This window comes from Aquarana catesbeiana, linkage group LG02, assembly GCF_042186555.1.
Source record: "Aquarana catesbeiana isolate 2022-GZ linkage group LG02, ASM4218655v1, whole genome shotgun sequence".
NCBI classification, from domain to species: domain Eukaryota; kingdom Metazoa; phylum Chordata; class Amphibia; order Anura; family Ranidae; genus Aquarana; species Aquarana catesbeiana.
Genome location: NC_133325.1, coordinates 108,140,374 through 108,160,520, shown reverse-complemented (window position 1 = coordinate 108,160,520; position 20,147 = coordinate 108,140,374). Strand labels below are relative to the sequence as shown.

Below are 20,147 nucleotides of genomic sequence, written 5' to 3'. Positions count from 1 at the left end.
TCAGCATTGCACGTAGCGGGGATAAATATAGAGCCTGTGCTGGTTGTAGGTGTGATTACACAGTCAGGCTAAAAATGACCCCTTTCATACCTCGCAGAGAAACAGTGGGCGTTCTGTAACACATAACCACACAGAGTTTTATGCGGATTTTTGTCCACCTGGGAAACCAGCCTTCCTGAAGACTTAACGATAAGGCAGGAGAAGGCACCAACATGTTGCAGGAGCTTTGCTTAACTGTACTCAGAATTCCAAACTTACTATAACTATTGGATTTCTTTCCTCGAGCCTATGGAGACGACCACCATTTGCTGGGGCCGTGCGAGTGTTATCAACTTTATAAAGGGGCTAGGTAGGTGGATATAGGTTACATTAGGTGGAGACGTGATTTGATTTTATCCTTCTTTAAATAATCTATATAGCTCCAACCTTGGTTGTGTGCGCTCTTTGGTAGACATCGCCGGTGAAAGTTGACCTGCAGTTTTTTGCAGAGCCCCCGAGAGGTGGCTGATGGGGACAGTTTTTGAGAGACCCCTCTATGGGCTTGTCAAATTTTGTGTGTTGTGTGATTACAGGAACTGTGAACTATGTGACCTTTACTGCATACAGTGTGTGTGTGTGTGTGTGTGTGTGTGTGTGTGTGATACCTGTACTGTTTATGTAGTTAAAATGTATATAGATTTTAAAAAGTTATGTATCCTATTAGTTTTAATGAATGTAGTGATGTTTTGTTTTGTTTTCTACTCCCTATTTGTGTGCTTATTTTCTTATTTTGCTTTGTGTTCTATTTACAAGTTTGTGATTTAATTGATATTGGCCGTGCAAAGACATGCATGGACAGGATTACATTGAAATGTAATGTGCCAATGTAGTGAGCTGAAACTGAGTTTTTTACAACTTGTCCTTTTACAGTACCGAGGGCCACGTTACATATTTAAACCCAAGAATGAAAATTGTAGTATTAACAATCCTAAGATGTGGTGGCTGCATTTGTTTTCCTTTTTTCTAACTTCTCTTCTTTCTTCTTAACCCGATAATCCTGTCATTAACTCGCTTCCTGTTCTAGGCCAACAACCGTACTGAGCAGCACTGTCACTCTAGCACACGGAGTGTGTTAGGACTACGTAACACCTCCCTCTCTTCTACATAATGGAGGGGGGGTTGTAGTCCACAGATATAGCAGATAACAGTGCTGAACAGAGAGTATAGGAAGTTATCAGCTCACACGATTTGTTGTTGGATAAACAACTTTTTGGCAGTTGTCAAACAGGTATAATAAAACGCATCCCATGAAATATTTAACAGAACAAGAGGAAGCAAAGAAGGCAAATATATTATGTGAGTTTTCATTCACTTTAACATTATGAAATTTCAGGGAACTAATTGTAGGCTAAATTCACAATGTTTTACATAAGGATATAGCTCTTTTTATTCAGTTGTATGAGTAAATTTCAAATCTCATTGGATTTAGCTGCAAAAAATTGTCACATTTTTGAAAATCCAGATTCTTATTCTAGTGTTATAAATTTGTGAGTTCATTGTCCTGAATCCCAGAGAATGAGACCGATTGCTACAATAAACAAGTTTTATTTATGTAGCTCTAAAACTGACTTGAGCTACCTGTGATATACTGGTTGCAAGTTTATTTATTTTTTTGAAAATGCTGATGATTGTTGGTGTTTTTTTTTGTAAAGTGGAGAATAGCCTCTGTAAAGCATTAAAGAGAGAAAAAACGTTTTATAAAACTGCTTTGGCTGAGTGGGTTTCCAGTAACTACAAAGGAGATCAGAGTTAAATGTTAAAGGAGAAGTAAAGCCGAAGCCAGTCCAGGCTCTGAAAAGATCCAGACTTTACCGTTGGGATCCACCCATATGCCTGGACTGGCAGCTGGCTCAGCGAACCGCTGAGAGGCTGAGCCAGCTGCTCCCGCCCCCTGCACAGCCCGGTGATACAGTGAGTGCTGGAGGGGCAGAGCGAGAGCCGGTGACTGGTCTGATTTCTGTACAGCTGCCCTGTTGGAAAATGTTTGCTCGATCCGTGAAATCGGCTATAGCCTGCAACACTGATCAGTGTATTCTGATGGTGGGGAAGTCTCCCTACTGTCAGAATGAATACAATAGCCCAGCGGGGAGGATTCCCCCATCCATAATGAATGTGTGGATGGGGGAATCAAGTCCTTTTTTTTTTTTTTCTCTTTCAACCCCCTGATTGAATACAAAATAAACAAATCATCTGTGGGCTGCCTTAGAATACAGATAGAGGTGATGTGTTAACCTGTGCAGTGCGGTTTTAAACAAAGATTTCTGACGCTGGAATGTATTGATTTCCACTACTATAAGTTGTACGGACAGGCCAATAAATGGCAACCTGAAAGGACATGATCAATGCACATCTTATGCAGGTGAAAAACACAATATGCGCATAGGAAGACTTATAATGCCTGTAATTTAGCCAACAAAAAGGAATCACTTAAATTCTAAAATTATTATTCCACTTTTTACTATGGCTGATTTGCATGTTGCAGGTCTGTAAATTGTAAACCAAACTAAAAAGGTAAATCTTTGTATGAAGCCGGTTTCTAGTTGGAGACAGCTGGCATCGCACACCATGTCACACAAACCATGACTTTTGGAAAGTCACAGCCTGTCGCTTCCACAGAACATTAAGCTGGTTCTGGCTGTTGGCCTGAGAATCTCAGCAATGGAATGTCATGTATGGAAAGAAAGCCTGGTATTTGCTTTCTTCTCATTTCTGCTTGAAATGAAACACAGAAACGTGACATACCCGGTTTTCATGAAGTGCGATTCAAATAGTTTTCCTCCGGACAATATAAGGCATGTGTCCTGCTAGTGAGTAATGATTTTAAAAATGTACATTGCCATTGATTATTACATGTATTCAAGCTCACAGCCCTTTCATTGTATGGGTTATACCAAGGGTCACCAAACTATTTCCCCCTATAAGATTTGATGGGGCCCGCAGCTCGGGTCAGTGGAATATCCTTATGTGCACACATTGAGGATTAAGGTCAGCAGAGGCTTCCTATGTTCTCTGCATGAACCTCCCTATGTAACGGGGGTCTTTGTGGAGACACTGATGGAGATGTTTTTTGGCCCAGATATATTTGTAAACTAAAAAATGTGACACTTGTACTGAAAAAGTTTGGAGACCCGCAGGTAACATCTGACTGGTTGCTATGGATTGCTATTTGTTTCAGCCCATGTCCTACAGAAATTATTCCTATAGATTCATCCACAAGACCCTGGAGAGACCACAAAAAGCATTTAAAACCAGAAAGCCTAAGGTGCATTATTCAGCGTGTCCAGACTTTGTACAATTTCTTAACAGAACCATGCAATACTACGAAAGTTTTTCATTTATCAGGTCTCCACTTGACCTACGTTATACTTGGCAATGCTGATTTCTATGCCTTTGCCAAGCTCTGTTTGGCTGCCATCATGATAAAAATGTTAAAGAGGAACTGCAGTCTGCTCACATAATTTGTACTAAAAACATCTTTGCCATTCTGGAGCTTCCCTCCAACCACTTTGCATATTATTTTATATATACTGTGATTCTGTACTTTCCAAATATGCTGCAGAAATCTCCTTCCACTAAATCTGGCTGCTGCCATTTTAACTGTGGGCAGCTGAAGCTGCTGCCTGTTCATTTCCTGGATTTACACAGACACACAGAGGCACACCTCCAGTTCTGCCACCCTGCACTTCTCATTGGCCCTCTTATGACTCATCCCCTCTCCCTTCTTGGCAAACTCTCACAAGAGTGAGAGGGAAAGCTGTGCATGATGTCATAAGCCTAGGCTAATGACCAGACAAGAAACAGGAAGTGGGCTGTATAAGGTATTTACTGGCAGAAAAAAAATGTTTTACTATCCAAAGTTAAAACAGCAAGATATAAAAATGGAAAATTGAAAAAATCACTGAAGGACCACTTTAAGTTTGAATTACATTCCACAAGTTTTAGATTTAATAAGGCTCCCCAAAGATTCTTCCTGGTGCTTCTGGCTAATGCCAGGTTTGCAGTGTGGAGTCCGGTGTGGTTTCACTGGTTCAGGTGCAAATTTTTTTTTTTTTTTTTAATTCAATTTGCACCTAAACCAGAACCAAAATTGCACAGGACCCTTTTTACCTTTTTTTAAAAAATGGACCTAGGCTGCCTCAGACATGTGTAAACCAGATCTATTGAATGCTGGTCTGTTGCATGTTCAGCGAATCAGGTGCGGATAAAAATGCATCCGATTCGCATATATGTGAACTGAGCCTAAATCCATATACAATGTTGTATAAGGCCATAAGTCTATCCTACTCTCTGACTGAAAATAAACTTTATAAGATCTGTCCTTTAGCAAAGTCATTGTCAGAACTGCATGCAGGAAAAAGTAAAGGATTGGGCTTGCATCTATGGGGTCAGTTTGACATCGATTTGTCATCCTTCTGCGATCGTTTGGAATTCACTGGCCTGCAGTTCATAACTTCCTGACCTGCATTTGACCTATTTTAAGTGAGTTTTGCGTTCCATAGACTTGCATGGAAATACAAAACCTGCTTGAAGCAAACAAAAACCTGTTGACATGGACCCTATTCTCCAGCAGCCCAGCCAGACAAGGGCGTTCATTTACTAAAAGTGGAGAGTGCAAAACCTAATTCAGCTCTGCATAGAAACCAATCAGCTTCTATGTTTCTTTTCAAAGCTTAATTGAACAAGCTGAAGTTGAAAGCTGATTGGCTACCATGCACAGATTTTGGCACTCTCCAGTTTTAGTAAATCAACCCCAAAGTGTAATTTACTGTACTGAAATTAAGCAGGAGAACCTCGCTGGGAGTTTACAGGTCACGTGACTTCATCAGGGTAAACTCTGTACCTCATTCTTTTTCATTAAAAAAAAAAAAAGGCAGCGCTATTCTTGTAGCGGAGGGGTGGATTGGAGGGAAGTTCACTTGGAGGGTAAGGCCCCATACACACTATTAGATTTTCTGCAGATTTTTGTCTTCAGATTTACCAAAACCATGTAGTGCAAAGGCCTGCCTGATTGCATACAAATTGAAACTTAAAGTGGAGGTCTACCCTGAAAAAAAAAATTGCACAAAAAAATACCTAAAAATATGGAGGAAAAAAAATTTTTTTTTACTTACGTGAAATGGCTGTTGCTAGGCAGTCTTCCTAATCTGCCTCTTCCTACACCGTGGTGATCTTCAATCTTCTGCTTCCCGCGTTGTCTTCTGGGGAATGGGGGGCGATGTGTTATGGGAACTGTGCGTGTCCCACAACACATCACGTCCCATTCACAAAGCGCTGCGCCGCTCGTGCATGCGCAGTAGGAAACTGGCAGTGAAGCCACAAGGCGGTGCCGGGACCCAAGGGACAGGTCGGCCTCGGGTGGCCGACATCGCGGGCACCCAGGACAGGTAAGTACTTATTTAAAGTCAGCAGCTACAGTGTTTGTAGTTGCTGACTTTTCTTTTTTTTTTTTTTTTTTTTCACAACCTGAATCCCGCTTTAAAATCTGCAGAAAATCTAATAGTGTGTATGGGGTCTTAAGATATGCTTTAATGAAACCCCCAGGCATCTGAAAACGCGCGTCATGCAGTTCAGTGCTCTGTGTTTTTGGAAAGGCGTCAGGTACAACTTTTCAGCATTTCTCTTGTGTAGGTCAGCCCATTGAAATGAATGGGCTGCCCTACAAGGGAATGTGTGAAAAATGTGCTGATATGTGCCCGCACAGTGTTTAAGGCCTCCTTCACATGGGGGATTTCTTGCATCCAGGCTCGAACATTGATCCCTAACCGCTTATGCCCTGTACACACGATCGGAATTTAAACGATCAGATTTTGTTGTCGGAAAATTTTATATCCTGCTCTCAAGCTTTGTGTGTCGGAAATTCAGACGGAAAAAGTCCGATGGAGCCCACACACGATCGGAATTTCCGACAACACAATCCAATCGCACTTTTTCCATCGGAAAGTCCGACTGTGTGTACAGGGCATAAGTGTGCAGATACATGCAAACTGTGATATTTTCTGCTGCCAACCTGTCATCACTTGGTACAGGCTGAGCGGCTGCCACTGTTCATACACCTCTCATTCCGTCTGAAAGAATCCACTGATTCTTGCCACTGGAATACGATGTATGCAGGTAAATGCCCGTGTGAGAGAGGCCTAAAGCAGAACTTCAGCAAAAAGTACCAAAATAAAAATGAATAGTGTATAAAAAATATATATAAATATATATATTAAACCGCTTTTGTTGCAAAATTCACCCTCAATCTAGAGTCTCCCACCCCCCACCCCAAAGTACTTTTTTTAGCTGCTGCTAGATGCCCTGGGTCTGATAAGCATTAATAATTAACCCACTTCCTTTGAGCCCAGGTATTCTTTCTAGCTCTTCCAGAAAGTTGGATCTCTTTCAACATGTAGGCTCCATGCACACTGGAGCCCATAAACGGCCTTTTTTTGGAGTTTGGGCGTTTTTTAAAACGCTCAAAAATGTGGCTCACCAGCATTTTTTAACGTTTTTGATCCATTGAAAAAAAAAAAATTTACCAAAAAATAAAAAACGCTAACGTAGAAAAACACTAATAAACGCTGTTGCAAATTCATTAAAAAACGTTGAAAGACCCACTGCAAAACTACTGGCGTTTTTATAACGTTATTTTAACGTCCAGTGTGCATGGAGCCGTATATCAACTGGAAATGGTGAAAGGCTTTCAACTGTTAGTATAATGTGTGTTTATGGAAACTTTCATAAACAAGTAGGATGTGATATAAAGGGCTGTTTCAGTAGCAAGTTTCCATTTCCCAGACAGCTCTTGCGTGCCGTTTATTTACCAGAAGTCGGGCTGATATGTAAACCTGGATATAATGCTAATCCAGCCTTCATACTACGATCCACTGCCACATACAAGGGCTCACTTTGTTCTTCCCAATGATTGGTGTTCATGTATCTTGTGCATGGGTAATGGAACTAATAATGGTGCGTGGAAATGGACTGCTTCCAATCCAGAAACTGCATTGTGAATATTAGACACAAAAATGGAAATCTGGATGTAGTTGTTTTGCTCTAAAGGTTGAGTACTGTCTCTTTCATTTTTTAAATCTATGAAAAGCATTTGACTTGCACAGGAAACAGCCTAACAACATTCCCTTCTTTGTCCCTTTCACATGGAACAAATGTACATGCATTCTCACTGGGCAAATTGCTATGCAAATATTTTTTTATAAGTTCACCCCTAATTTTCTTACAATCACTTGGGGAAACATAGGGGTTGCTGCTGCTGACCTTCATCTGAAATGGCTAGTTGCTTGACTAAGATGGTCATTATGACAACCAGGCAAATAGTATTTTCCTAATGACATCTTTGTACTTAATTTGTGCTTCTGTCAGGAAGATTTCCTTTAGCAAAACCTTTTTTTTTTTTTTTTTTTTTTTTTTTTTTTTTTTTTTTTTTTTTTGAGGGTTCTAACCCCTGCAAGTTTTTGTTTTTTTTTTTAATTTTATTTTTTGCCATCTGTGTCCCATTGGGGAGATTTCCCTTCCTTTCCTGTCCCATAGCTAAACAGGAAGTGAAAGGAAATACCTGCAAATTTAAAGTAGAAGTCCACCCTAACACTAAAATCTCTGCATCTACAGACATCCATGATCTAAGACTAAGCTATCTAGCCCTGTAAAGAAGAAATCTGTATACATACCTTTTCTGAAGCCGATCAGACACGATCCCACGCTGAGCTGTCAGCTGCGGCTTTTCTGTGGAGGTGGGTGCAGAGGACATGGCCGACAACGGAGGTCCCATGGTAAGTCTATGGGTGATGTCACTTCCCATTTTTTCACAGTCGTTGTCAGCTGTGTCCTCCGCTGCAGGAGATCGAATCGGCTTCAAAAAAAGGTATGTATACTGATTTCTTCTTTACAGGGATAGATAGATTAGTGTTAGATTGTGGATGTCTGTAGATGCAGGAATTTTACTGCTAGGCTGGACTTACACTTTAAGGGAATCCCTTGGGACCCCCTCAAGTAACCAGAACCAGTGTCCCCATTGGAAGTGTAGCAAAGTCTTTAGCCTCTTCTCGTCTCCTGAGGACCTCTAAGGCCAACGATAGCTGACATCCTTCAATGTGTAGTGGGTTGTGAGAAATAGTGGGTGCAAAGATGGTGAAATTGGGCACTAGATACTTCTTGGTTATAAAAGAGGGTTAGGGCCAGGACACCCTTAAGTAGTTGTAGATTCAATTGTAGATTCAATTGTCAGACTCCGAGACTTCAATAGGAGGACAGCCATGCAGGGAAAGGCCCCAGCAAGGCACCACATCTGCACATGCTGAAATGCTGGCTCCTATGGCAACAGTCTTTAACAGTTTCTAACTCAAACATAACAGTTCCTTCAGCTGCACTACAACTGCTTCTTGCAGTTATTCAACACTGAGCTCCCAAACTCTCACTAGACCCTCTGATTCACTGAGTCTAAATTCCTTGAGCTCCTCCGATCTGTGCGGTGGTATCTCCCTCAAGCGTCCACCACGCTTCCCTGCTGGGCCCCTAGCTTGGCACTCCAGATACTTCTCAAGCTTCACCCCTGCTGACCGGCTTGGTCCCTGGCTTGACACACAAGGCTGCTCTGCAAGCATCACTTCCGGTGGTTGGGTCCCTGACTTGATCACCGACTAAAGTTTCCTGATTCTCCACTGTGTCTGTTCGGTGAGTATACTGCTCCGGTACTTGCTTCATTTACTCACTGTGGTCTCTGATAAAGGTGGTTGGTCCCTTAGTGGCAACAGCTCCCCTTCTACCTCCGATCAATGACGGGTTCTCCGGCCGGCAGAACCGTCACTTCTGGTTGGACTGCAAGCTGCAATCCTAACCCTGCACTGCTCTCTTACTTCTGGATAGGCCGTCACACAGCCTAGCATCCAGATGCCCCCAGGATAGGCCCAATCTCCGGCCTAGTAGCCCGGGGCACATGACACACATCCACCCAGGCAGCCGTCCAGGTGGCACAGAACATAGATCACCTGACTCCACCCGAAATATATAGGTTCTCCAAGCAGGCTAAGGTATTCAAGAAAACCCGTGCCCATTGGCTGAGAAACCCGACATACCCATAACTTGACCTTGGGTTACCCTGCTCATGTCTAGTACCATCAAGTACCAGGCCACCTAGTGGTAGAAGAGAAAAGTGCAACAAGGCCAAACTTGGGGAGAAATCAATGGATCGCTATCAATCAACCAGGATAACTACTCCTGGCAAGTAAATTTGTGAGGAGCTACCTGCCTAAGCTACAGGGTGCTACAGAAGATTTCTCCTCTATTACTTTTCTGGGGACAACCCAAAATTTGGGATTTTTTTTTTTTTACTTACTTTCAATGATAATGGTAAACAGGACAAATAGAGAGGGTAAATCACCCTAATGGGGGCACAGACAGCAATAGAATACCTAATAGGTGTGCTAATTCATCTCCACTCACTGTTCAAAACTAAAAAAAAAAGTTTTGCCTTTAGTTATTCTTGAATAGAACTGCAGTAGTATGGAACTTTCCCTGCATGTTTTTTTGGATTAGATTAGTAGATATGACCCTTCAATTGCTTAACCCAAATACACTGTACAGTTTATATTTCTTTGAAGCTTATGCTGAAAATGTACTTTTAGTGTCACTCAATATTAATAGACTTTGTTTATTTGAAATGTAGAAAAAGCAAGACGCTCAGTAGTAAATGTCTTTTTTTTTTCTTTTTCGTTTCTAGCTTCTCCAGTGGGCAACGGATACATCAAACCACAAGTGCAGCCGGTATCCAGTGCGCAAAGGGAAAAGGGGCCACCAACCATGTTGCCCATTAGCATAGACCCGGAGAGCAAACCCGGGGAGTACATACTGAAGAGTTTATTTGCTAATTTTACTACCCAAGCGGAACGCAAGATTCGTATCATAATGGCAGAACCCCTGGTGAGTGACTCAAATGCTATTATTGTCTGATTTTCAATTTTTTTTTTTTATTCATGGAAGTAGATTTTCTTTAAATAGGTTTTGAATAGGCAAAGTCACAGAATATCTTTCTTACCCCACACCTAACCCACTAATATTCACCTTTCGAGCCTTACCTTTTTGCTTCTCCAGCTGGCACAGTCATCGTAAAATGCCTGGTGCTTTCCAGTATGGTAGAACAAATGACCTCATCCCATGCAGTTCTCTGGCCTGAGAAGCCTGTTGGCATGGGAAAGGTGAATATAAGTGGAAAGGGGTGTACTTTAAAGTTAATCTGCCACTTTGTCCTAAATGGCCAAATCAACAGCACCTCTTTAATCTTAAACAAGTAGGCTGGAACTGTTTTGGTCAGAAGGAACTTTTATACAGAGCAGTGAACTTTGTGGATTAAAGCCTGTAAATAAGCCTGCATTGCCAACAGCAACCAGTTTTTGCTTTTTGTTTTATAAATGTGCACTAGATGCACCTGATGTATGAAGTCTAGCTTGTCGTCATTTTTTTTTAAGCAGTAAAAGGAACATCAGTAAAGCATCCACCTAAATCCAACAGTGAAAACTAACAGAAACCTCATAAGGGAAATGATCTCATGTTTTCAATCTGCAGCTCTGTCGTTTTCTGTAAAATGCAATGCAATATGGCTACCTGGAGGTGTTCTGTACATAGAATCTATACAAAACGCAACCCCCCCCAAACATAATTTCCCGCTTATGTGATTGGCTCACTGATTTTCCCAGAAGTCTGCCCTAGTATACAAGTCAGATATGAGGCATCCCCTGCAACAAAAACATCATTTTTTTTTTTTTTTTTTTGATCACATACTCCGAATAGAAAACCTTGTGTAAAGGAATGCAGACCCTGAAATTTTCCTCATTAGAGCCCTGCAGGTGCATTCAATTACCACATGGGCACAGACAAACACACAGTGATTTTCTTTAGAATAACAAAAGGTAGGAATATGCAACAATGTTTGTTAAAATCCCTTCAATGTATATAGATCACCCAGAGGGGAATGTTTTTTTTTCTCAACAAAAGTGGAATTACTCTTTAACATGTGTCTGAAGGAAGACCTGACTGCATTGCCTATGGCAACCAGAATCTTTTTTATTTATTTTTTTTCATACTGCATTAAAGACATGAACATGAGAAGAGGTTTGCTATGGGCAACAAGTATAGGTCTTCAGGAGTGGGCTATACTCATAGTTAAGGATGGTCCTGTGCTTTGTCCACGCTGTATTATTCATCAATGCAGCCCAGGCCATCTGATGTGTACACACAAAGGGACCTAAAAAAACAGTTAAGAACTGGATAGGAATGCAATTTGAAGCAACACTGTCAGTTCTCCCAAACAATCTTAACCCTGCAATAGAAGAGGTATTATCCTCACCACTGTGGTGGGCCTTGTCCCCTGCCTCTTACTCTGTTCAAGTAAGGACCTCCATCAGACTCTTCAGCATTGAACACGTCTGTGAGGATTGAATGCCTCTGTCCCCCATTGCACATTGTGGTTTCAACTATTGACCTGTGTCACTGCTGTGTCCTGTAGTGTCGTATGGGTCCAAAAATGCACCATTCCCAAAAATTGTAGAGGAGAGATTGGCCCCAGCCAGCTGTATGCAACATGGGTTAGCAGTTGGCTAGTTAAAGGGGACACTCACAAAAAAAGGAAGACTTTGGGGACAGGCCTAACAAGAAGAAAAGGGGACTTTTATGGAAGAAGACTGGATATAATATGTGGACCTCCTCTTTTAAAATAAAACAAAAAATAGGGTTTCATTTCACTTTAAGGAAAACTAGTGGAGATGTTATCTACGGGTTACTTTTCCAGAACAAATAGTCTGTGTATGTTATACCTTATTGCTTCAAGCCTGTACTCCTGATTCTGGCTTGCATTGGCTTGTTGTCTCATTTTCTCCATCAGTAAAAGCCAATAGTCAGCACTTTGCAGTGGTTTTATTTAGTACGGTGAATTTGTTCTGTCTGTCCCATCCACCAGCCTCAGTCTATATTTGTTCTAGATCTATTTATATTTGGATGGGCTCTTAACAACTTCCTGAGCTGCTACCTCCATCCTCCATCCATACTTATCTGCTCCATCGTCAGTATTTGTGTCGCAGCAGCAGCTTTTTGCTGTATGGATTTTCTTCCACGGCCTTTCTGTAATTAAAGGTGCAGCAGGAGCGTATCTGTTTCACCTCATAACAGGTCACCCACAGTTTGGAACTCCTTACTGGTAATATAATATAGCCACCATCATGATGCCATCTTTGCATAGTACAAGGATTTTGCAGTAGAAGTAGTGTTTGGTATGCACCTGCGATCATATCGGATAATGGGCCATGGAACTGACCAACAGTGTGCCCTTAAAATAAACTTGTCGGCACCTTTCAGTGTTTAAATGTTAGACTCCTAAGTTAGGCCCAGTACACAGAAAATCAGATGAACGATTGTCCGGTTTTCCTCGATGTTTCCAACGGGTCGAAACAGAAAATTCTCAAAACGACAATGGCTGTTTTTTGTGACTATTGTTGTTTATTGTTTTTATACATGCGCAGTCTTTCGTATCTGATAGTCTGTTCACGTACGAGAAAAATTTTGGAGCTTGTCCCTTCAGAAATTGTTATTTGGAAAGTCTGAATCAGATGTTGAAAGTTAGGTGCACACTATACGAAAATCGAACAATCATTCCTCGTATGGAATTTTTTTTCTGATTTTTCTCATAGTGTATATCCCACTTAAAGCGGTTGTATACCCGCTGTCTTTTTTTTTTTTCTACACCTGCAAGGGAAAAGGCATAATGAGCTAGTATGCACTGCATACTAGCTCATTATGAGATACTTACCTTAGAACGAGGCGCCGGCATCTCACCTGGTCCACGCCGAGGGAGCTGACATCTCCCCTCGGCATGTCTTCCAGGTATCGCAGCTCCGGCGCTGTGAGTGGCCGGAGCCGCGATGTCGTCACTCCCACGCATGCGCGCGGGAGACTTCTGCCCGGCAAGCTCCGGAGTTTGCCGGGCTGTCAGCCGAGAATCCCCTGTGCACGTGCGCCGCTGCAGTCAGCGGCTCATTGCGAGTGGAATATCTTTTTTTTACCTACAGGTAAGTCTGTGCGCCGCTGCAGTCAGCGGCTCATTGCGAGGGGATATTTTTTTTTACCTACAGGTAAGCCTTATTATAGGCTTACCTGTAGGTAAAAGTTAAAAATAACTGTATACAACCACTTTAAGAACAGACATCAGATCATGGCTGCCATTAGCCAGAAAAACACGTTGTGCTTCCCTGAAACTCATTTCACTTTGATAAGGAGCTCCCTTTCCTGACTTAAGGACTAAGCCTCCACGCATTGCCATAGCCCACTGAGGAACTGTTATTAGACTAGGGATTGCAGTAATCAGGCCTTTATGCCTGAAGTCAAGAAAGTGAGGCCTTTGTAACAAAGTGAAACTAGTTTCGGAGAGGCACACTAAACAGGGTTTTGTGGCTAATAAATGTAATTGTGACCATATTGTAAAATGAACTTTTGAAAGTACCAAACTGGTTGATAGTCACTGTAAGGCCATTGTGCAGTCAGCAGTATATGTTTATGCTTGCTACAGAATGGCTAAATGGTGCAGGTCTGATTTCTGCCTGTTATGAGTAGACAACCCATTCAAAAAAGTTACCTTATTTAAAAGGGTTGCCTTAACACAATGCACATTAATACATGTTAAGCACAATGCAAAGGACAGTTTTCTTTATTAAGCATAAATGGGCCCTTGCTCTTCGTTTAAAACCAGTCATCTCTCTGCCAGTCTTTAGCACTTTCCTCCTTTCCCTCCAGGCTGTTGGTGGCCCCTAGTGAACAGAAGTAGGTCCCTTAACGTTACCATGTTCAATGCAGGGCTATTGCCGCTACATTGAATATGGAAGTGGCAGAAGTGGGTCCATGCCTGGGAACCCCTTAGAGAGGAAGCATGCAAGATCAGTTGCATCGCTGAAGAGGCCCTGCTAGAGAGAGTAGTAAGGAAAGTATTGCTCATTATTTCTGCACCCCTAGACTAAATGAGCAGTTAACCCTTGCATTGGGACGGGGGCCGCCTACTGTAAGGGTAGATTTTGTCCAATTCCTGCAGTTGGGCTTTAAAGTTTAGCTCCCCTTTATCACTGAACATTGCATGGATTTTAATTCTTATCTTTTCTGCAGACTAATTCTAAATGGGAGGATCTGGTTCATTATAATCACCTGGTGCACTTTCAGTGTTCGAAGTTCTCATTCTCATGGGCTTACTGATCCTTCTACCCCTGTGAAGTAGGTGTCTTCACCCACGCAGGATACACAGGTGTTATGTGCAAGCAGCCTATTCACAAGCAGCCGACTGCATGGACCTGCATGGATCTCTACCTCCATCCCGGAGTGTAGAGCTGTGTGGGTCCAATGCAGGAATCAGAACGTAGTTTGTCTGCTCTGATCTCTCCATTGGACCCTCACAGGTATAAACTCTGTGATGTGCATGGAGATTCATGCAGGTCCATGCAGTCAACTGCCTGTGATTGATTTGAATAAGCTGCCTGGATGGGTCTGTGCGGAACACCTATGAATTTCAAGGAGGTAAAGACAGCCCCTTCATCTGGATCAGATTGCCAGTGTGAATGAGGCCTATAAAGGAAAAAGAGCCTGGCATTTCTTAGAAGTAATTAACCCTCTGGGAGTATATTGGGGAAAACTGAAATTTTTATTGCAGAGGATACCTGAAAGTTGACTTGTATCTTGGTGCAGACTTCTGAGAAAATCCATGAGCCAATCACACGAGCAATAAAAAACATATCATTTTTGAATTTACCTTTTTTTTTTTTTTTTTCCAACAACAGTGGAGTTACGCTTTAAGTTTTCAAAATTCCAAAGGCACACTATTACACACTCTCCCATGTATCGTTCCTTCTATCGCTGTTCACATGCTTTATTGTGACTACATGCTGACCTGGGGTACGTGTAGGGAACTGTAGCACATTGTCCTCGTCCAGTATTAACATAGAACCACAAGTGTCATGCCAAGGTTTTACACAGAAACCTCCATACAAAATACAGTGGAACTTTCATATCATTGTTACAGTTGGTGATTATCTGGCTGATTTTCCTCTTGTTAAACTGGAACTTTAATCAGAAAATTAAGTCGTCCTGCTAGATCACTTCATGCCTCTTTTGCAGGTATAGCTATGTAAAACATTAAAAATAAGTACCTATACTGTGTAAAATCCAGTGATCACCCTGCTCTGCACATGCTCAGTTGCGCTCCATTTTTGGGACTGTGCTGCAAAATGATATCCACTAGAGGTCGATCTGGTGACAACCTAAACATTTACTGCTACTTAGGGGCTCTGGGCTTCAGCAAAATATGGCAGCTTCCAGCAAGAAGAAACCTTAACAATGCTGGAGACAATTTACAGCACACTGATTTTGGTAACATCATTATTAATGTGGAATGTATGTTTCTTGCTAAAGAACATTGTTTTTTTTTTTTATCATGTTGTCATGGATAAAGTTCCGCTTTAAATGAGTGTCCTGCAGTTTGCTGTTGGGAACATTGACTCCTAGAGCCGAATTGTAATATAGGATTGAAAACCCGCAGAAACCCCTCCGATGTTTCCAACCTGTGTGTGTAACTACAAACTTTTACATATAGAGGTCTTCAGATAGATTTATGTGGAAATGATTGTTCTACTTGTGAAAGACACAAGAAGGGAGAATGCTTTGTCAGAGATCACAAGAAGCTGGCCCTGGAGCTTAAATCAAAGCGTTTGTGGTTTTATCACTTAGAACTGTCAATGTGAGACTACATTGAATGTGCTAATTCTACCTCCCTAACAGTTACCGAAATAACTTTGTCCTCGGCTCACCTCACCTTGTACGGCTCAGGACACCAGGAAGTTCTAATCCCGGGTGTCACCTTACCCCCTCATTTACTGGGGTATTTCCTCAAGCAGCGTGACTAAGTACACAGCGGGAAACATTCCAGAAAATGGTTCTATACCAAACTACGAGAAAAGGGAAAGCTGCTCGTAGTTATCGGTCACATGTCTGCACATTACCTTACTGATCCAAAATGTAATAGTCAATTCCTTATTTAAAGCGGTATTAAATCCAAAAGCAAACCTTTATTATATTTCGGGGGGGGGGGGCACAAAAGATATATATACCGTATCAGTTCTGGCTGCCTCGGAGGGGACAGGGAGGGGTGGGACGAGTCCCGACAGATTACATACAGGAGAATCTCCTGTTTACTCGGCGGCCTCTGTACTAGGAAGTTCCGTCTCCTGGGCTGGCATTGGACGACTGTTCTGTCTATCATTGGAGGCGGGACTTTGTATTAAGGAGGCCACCGAGTAAACAGGAGATTCTCCTGTATGTAATCTGTCTGCGCTCGTCCCACCCCCTCCCTGTCCCCTCTGAGGCTGCAGATGGGCATGGATCAGGCTGCACTGTTGGCACTTGTGAGGCTGCATTCATGGCACTGGTGAGGCTGCATTGATGGGCACTGACCCTTATTTTGCTTCACAATTCTTTATTTAACCACTTCCCGCCCGGCCTATAGCAAAATGACGGCTGGGCGGTGGTTCAGTTATCCTGACTGGGCGTCATATGATGTCCTTCAGGATAACAGCTGCCGCGCTCCCGTGGGGGCGCACATCGCAGCGATCGTTGGTGCGGTGTGTCAGTCTGACACACCGCTACACTGATCTAGGTAAAGAGCCTCCGATGGAGGCTCTTTACCACGTGATCAGGCGTGTCCAATCATGTAAACAGGAAGAGCCGGCGATCGGCTTTTCCTCACTCACGTCTGACAGACGCGAGTAGAGGAGAGCCGATCGGCGGCTCTCCTGACAGGGGGGGGGTCTGTGCTGATTGTTTATCAGCGCAGCCCCCCCCCCATCGGATGCCCACACTGGACCACCAGAAAAGCTGCCAGGACCACCAGGAAAGGGGGCAACATGTGGATGGCCAGGTATGTACCCCATGGCCATTCACATGTGCAAATGAATGCCCAATCTGTGCCAATCAGTGCCCACAAATGGGCACTGACTGGCACCATTATGTAACAAATTACATCAGTGATGCCCAGCAATGCCCACCTATCAGTGCCCATCTTAAGTACCCATCAGTGCCGCCTATGAGTGCCACCTATCAGTGCCCATCAGTGCCACCTCATCGGTGCCCATCAGTGCTGCCTTATCAGTGCTCGTCATTGAAGAAGAAATCTGCAAAAATGTCAACAATTCTGTGTTTTTTCTATCAATATGGGGTGCTGTATGTACATTAATGAGGGAAAAAAATGAACTTAAATGATTTTAGCAAATGGCTGCAATATAACAAAGAGTGAAAAATGTAAGGGGGTCTGAATACTTTCCGTCCCCACTATATATATATCTCTGTATAGCACACCCTAGTTCATCTCTTCACCACACACAGCTACAAAAGCAAGAGAATTCTTGTTGGGCAGTGTATTAGTGCTCGGATGGACACACACTTAGACCAAATTTTAATTGTTCAAAGAATGTCAGGCAAAATGGTTGGCCCTCATGCATGTTCACTTCATCAAATCTGGCCCTCTTTAAAAAAAAGTTTGGACACCCCTGAGTTAGAGGGTCAAGGCAAACCATTTTACACGGACAGGGGTGTTTACAATGATCAGTTTTATTTATTTATGTAAAGCCTTTATCTCAAAAAAAAAAAAGTGTGGACTGGAGTTTGGCTTCAATTTGTGTATCTTAATCTGCTAGTACATCTAACACCCCTCTCCCCTAAAGCCTGGTACACACTATTCTTTTTTTTTTTTTTTTTTTCCGTTCAGCTCAGCAGCCTGAATGACAAATAACTGAAGAGCTCGGGAGGAGCTGCTGTACTAACTGATGTTAGTACGGTGATCTCCGCTGCTGAGCTATTGTGTTCTGACAGGGGGACAGCCGGTCACCTAAGGAGCAGACATCCCAAGTCTCCCACGAGGTGCGGGAGTCTCCCACATTTTTGCTGCGGCTCCCTGATACCCGCAAACACCTCCCAATATCCCGGCTGCAGGGCCGATCCTGGATGGTTCACAGCGGGGAATGATCGGTGCAGCTGGAAGGACAGCTGTGAACACCGATCTCCCTGTATAGCTTTTTGGCTGACAGCCACTTCTCCTTCTCTCCTTCCTGTGGCTGTTGGCTAAAAACTATGCAAGGAGATCAGTGTTCACAGCTGTCCTTCCCACCGCACCGATTATTCCTGGTTGTACCTGTGTCTTCCTCCGGCAGCTCCTCTGGCCCCCTGTCTTTCTCCTTACCACTCTGTGTCCTTCTCCCCCCCCCCCCCCCCCCCCCCGTTCTCCTCCAGCTCCCTGTCCTCTGCCCCCTCGTCCCCCACAGCTGGCTTCCCTCCTCTCCTCTCCCGCTGCAGGGATGTGTCAGGATAGAGAGTGGAGGAAGGGACCAGTAAATGTTATTTACCAGCTCCTTACATTTCTAAATTGGACACAGTGAGCAGCGCTCGCTCCTGTGTTCTGTGAAAACTGAGCGGAGTATACTGGGTTTACAATGCTTCAGTTTTTGAATTGACAGGAGCCTCTGTCTCCTGTCCATTCATCTTCAATGCTGAGAAAAGGACTGGGGAATCTGTGTCCTCAGTCCCTTTCCCTGTCTCGAAGGGGAGATGTCAGGGGTCTGTTTAGACCAGGGGTCTCAAACTGGCGGCCCTCCAGCTATTGCAAAACTACAAGTCCCATGAGGCATTGCAAGGCTGGCAGTTACAAGCATGACTCCCACAGGCAGAGGCATGATGGGACTTGTAGTTTCGCAACAGCTGGAGGGCCGCCAGTTTGAGACCCCTGGTTTAGACCAAAGCCTACCAAAAAAGGCTGATAAAAAGAAAATGCAAAAAATATTAAAAAATGTAATTGTTAAAAAATTTAAAAATTGTTAAAAAAAAGAAAAGACTGACACTACCCCCCCCCGCCCTACCAACACTGTCCACTGCCCCAACCCCTCCAAAAAAAGCATTGTAAAAAAAAAATTTAAATTAATTAAATTGAAAAAAAAATCAATGCGTAAAAATAAACTACTGACACCGTCCACTGCCACATACCCCACACCCCTTCCCCAGAAGCACTGTGAAAAAATATTAAAATAATTATTTAAAAAAAATTTGTCCAAAATAAGTTTGCCACCTCCCTGAAATGAGTTTTTGCAGGTTGGGATGTCTGAAGGAGTAACAGTCCAAACGTGTAGATTGTTTTTACAGCGTTTTCTACGTGTCTTTTCAATAATGGAATACTATTTTTTGGATGGTATCTTTAGTGCCGACCATCCCTTTCCTTATTCTGGTACGAATAGCCGGCTTCTTTCGGACTGGCTGCAGTACACACAGGCTGAATGTCAGTAGGTTGCTATTAAACCAGCCAATGACACCCGATATTCAACCTGTGTGTACGGCCCTCTTTAGACTGAAAATGCTGCTGTCCAAAGGTGTCTCTTTTGCACCTTCATCTAGTGAGTAGGCACTCTAATACAGCAGGTGTTATACTGTATATGCAGATCCCCAGCACTGTCCTCTTTAAATTATAAAATTCATACAAATACACCATAAATCATAAAAAAACTATTAGTTCATGAAATTAAGTTGTGCAAAAAATCATTAACAAGTCCTCCCAACAAAGTGCAATAGTACTTTCTTCAAAGTGCAATCAGTGCTTCAAATCTTATGTGCTCCCCTTTTGTGCCCTCACTCACCACATTATGAGTTTAAATGCGCCTGTCACAGATGAATGCTCTGATGTCATTTTTTCAGCTCCTTCACAGATTATAAATGTGAATACACCCATCTTAGATGCTCAATGCCGTTTCTCTAGCTCATCCACTTCTCTCAATAGGATGGCAGGTTAACCACTTGCTTACTGGGCACTTAAACCCCCCCCCGCCCAGACCAATTTTCAGCTTTTAGCACTGTCACTCTTTGAATGACAATTGCGCAGTTATACAACACTGTACCCAAATTAAATTTTTTATCTTTTTTTTTCTACAAATAGAGCTTTCTTTTGGTGGTATTTGATCACCTCTGGGTTTTTTATTTTTTGTTAAAAAAATTAAAAATTGCCGAATTTTCTTTAAAAAAATACAAAACCGTTTTATATTTTGTTAATAAATTTTGCA

The 20,147-nt window shown here is 42.6% G+C and overlaps 1 protein-coding gene across 5 annotated transcripts in view; it reads left to right on the top strand.

The window, feature by feature from the left end:
• Positions 1-20,147, top strand: part of FRY (FRY microtubule binding protein) — a 653,558-nt gene that overhangs the window by 354,000 nt on the left and 279,411 nt on the right. For all 5 annotated transcript variants that reach the window (XM_073613350.1, XM_073613351.1, XM_073613347.1 and 2 more), the window contains one exon: positions 9,752-9,951. In XM_073613350.1, the coding sequence (XP_073469451.1) occupies positions 9,752-9,951 (200 nt within the window). The remainder of the gene's footprint in view (positions 1-9,751; positions 9,952-20,147) is intronic.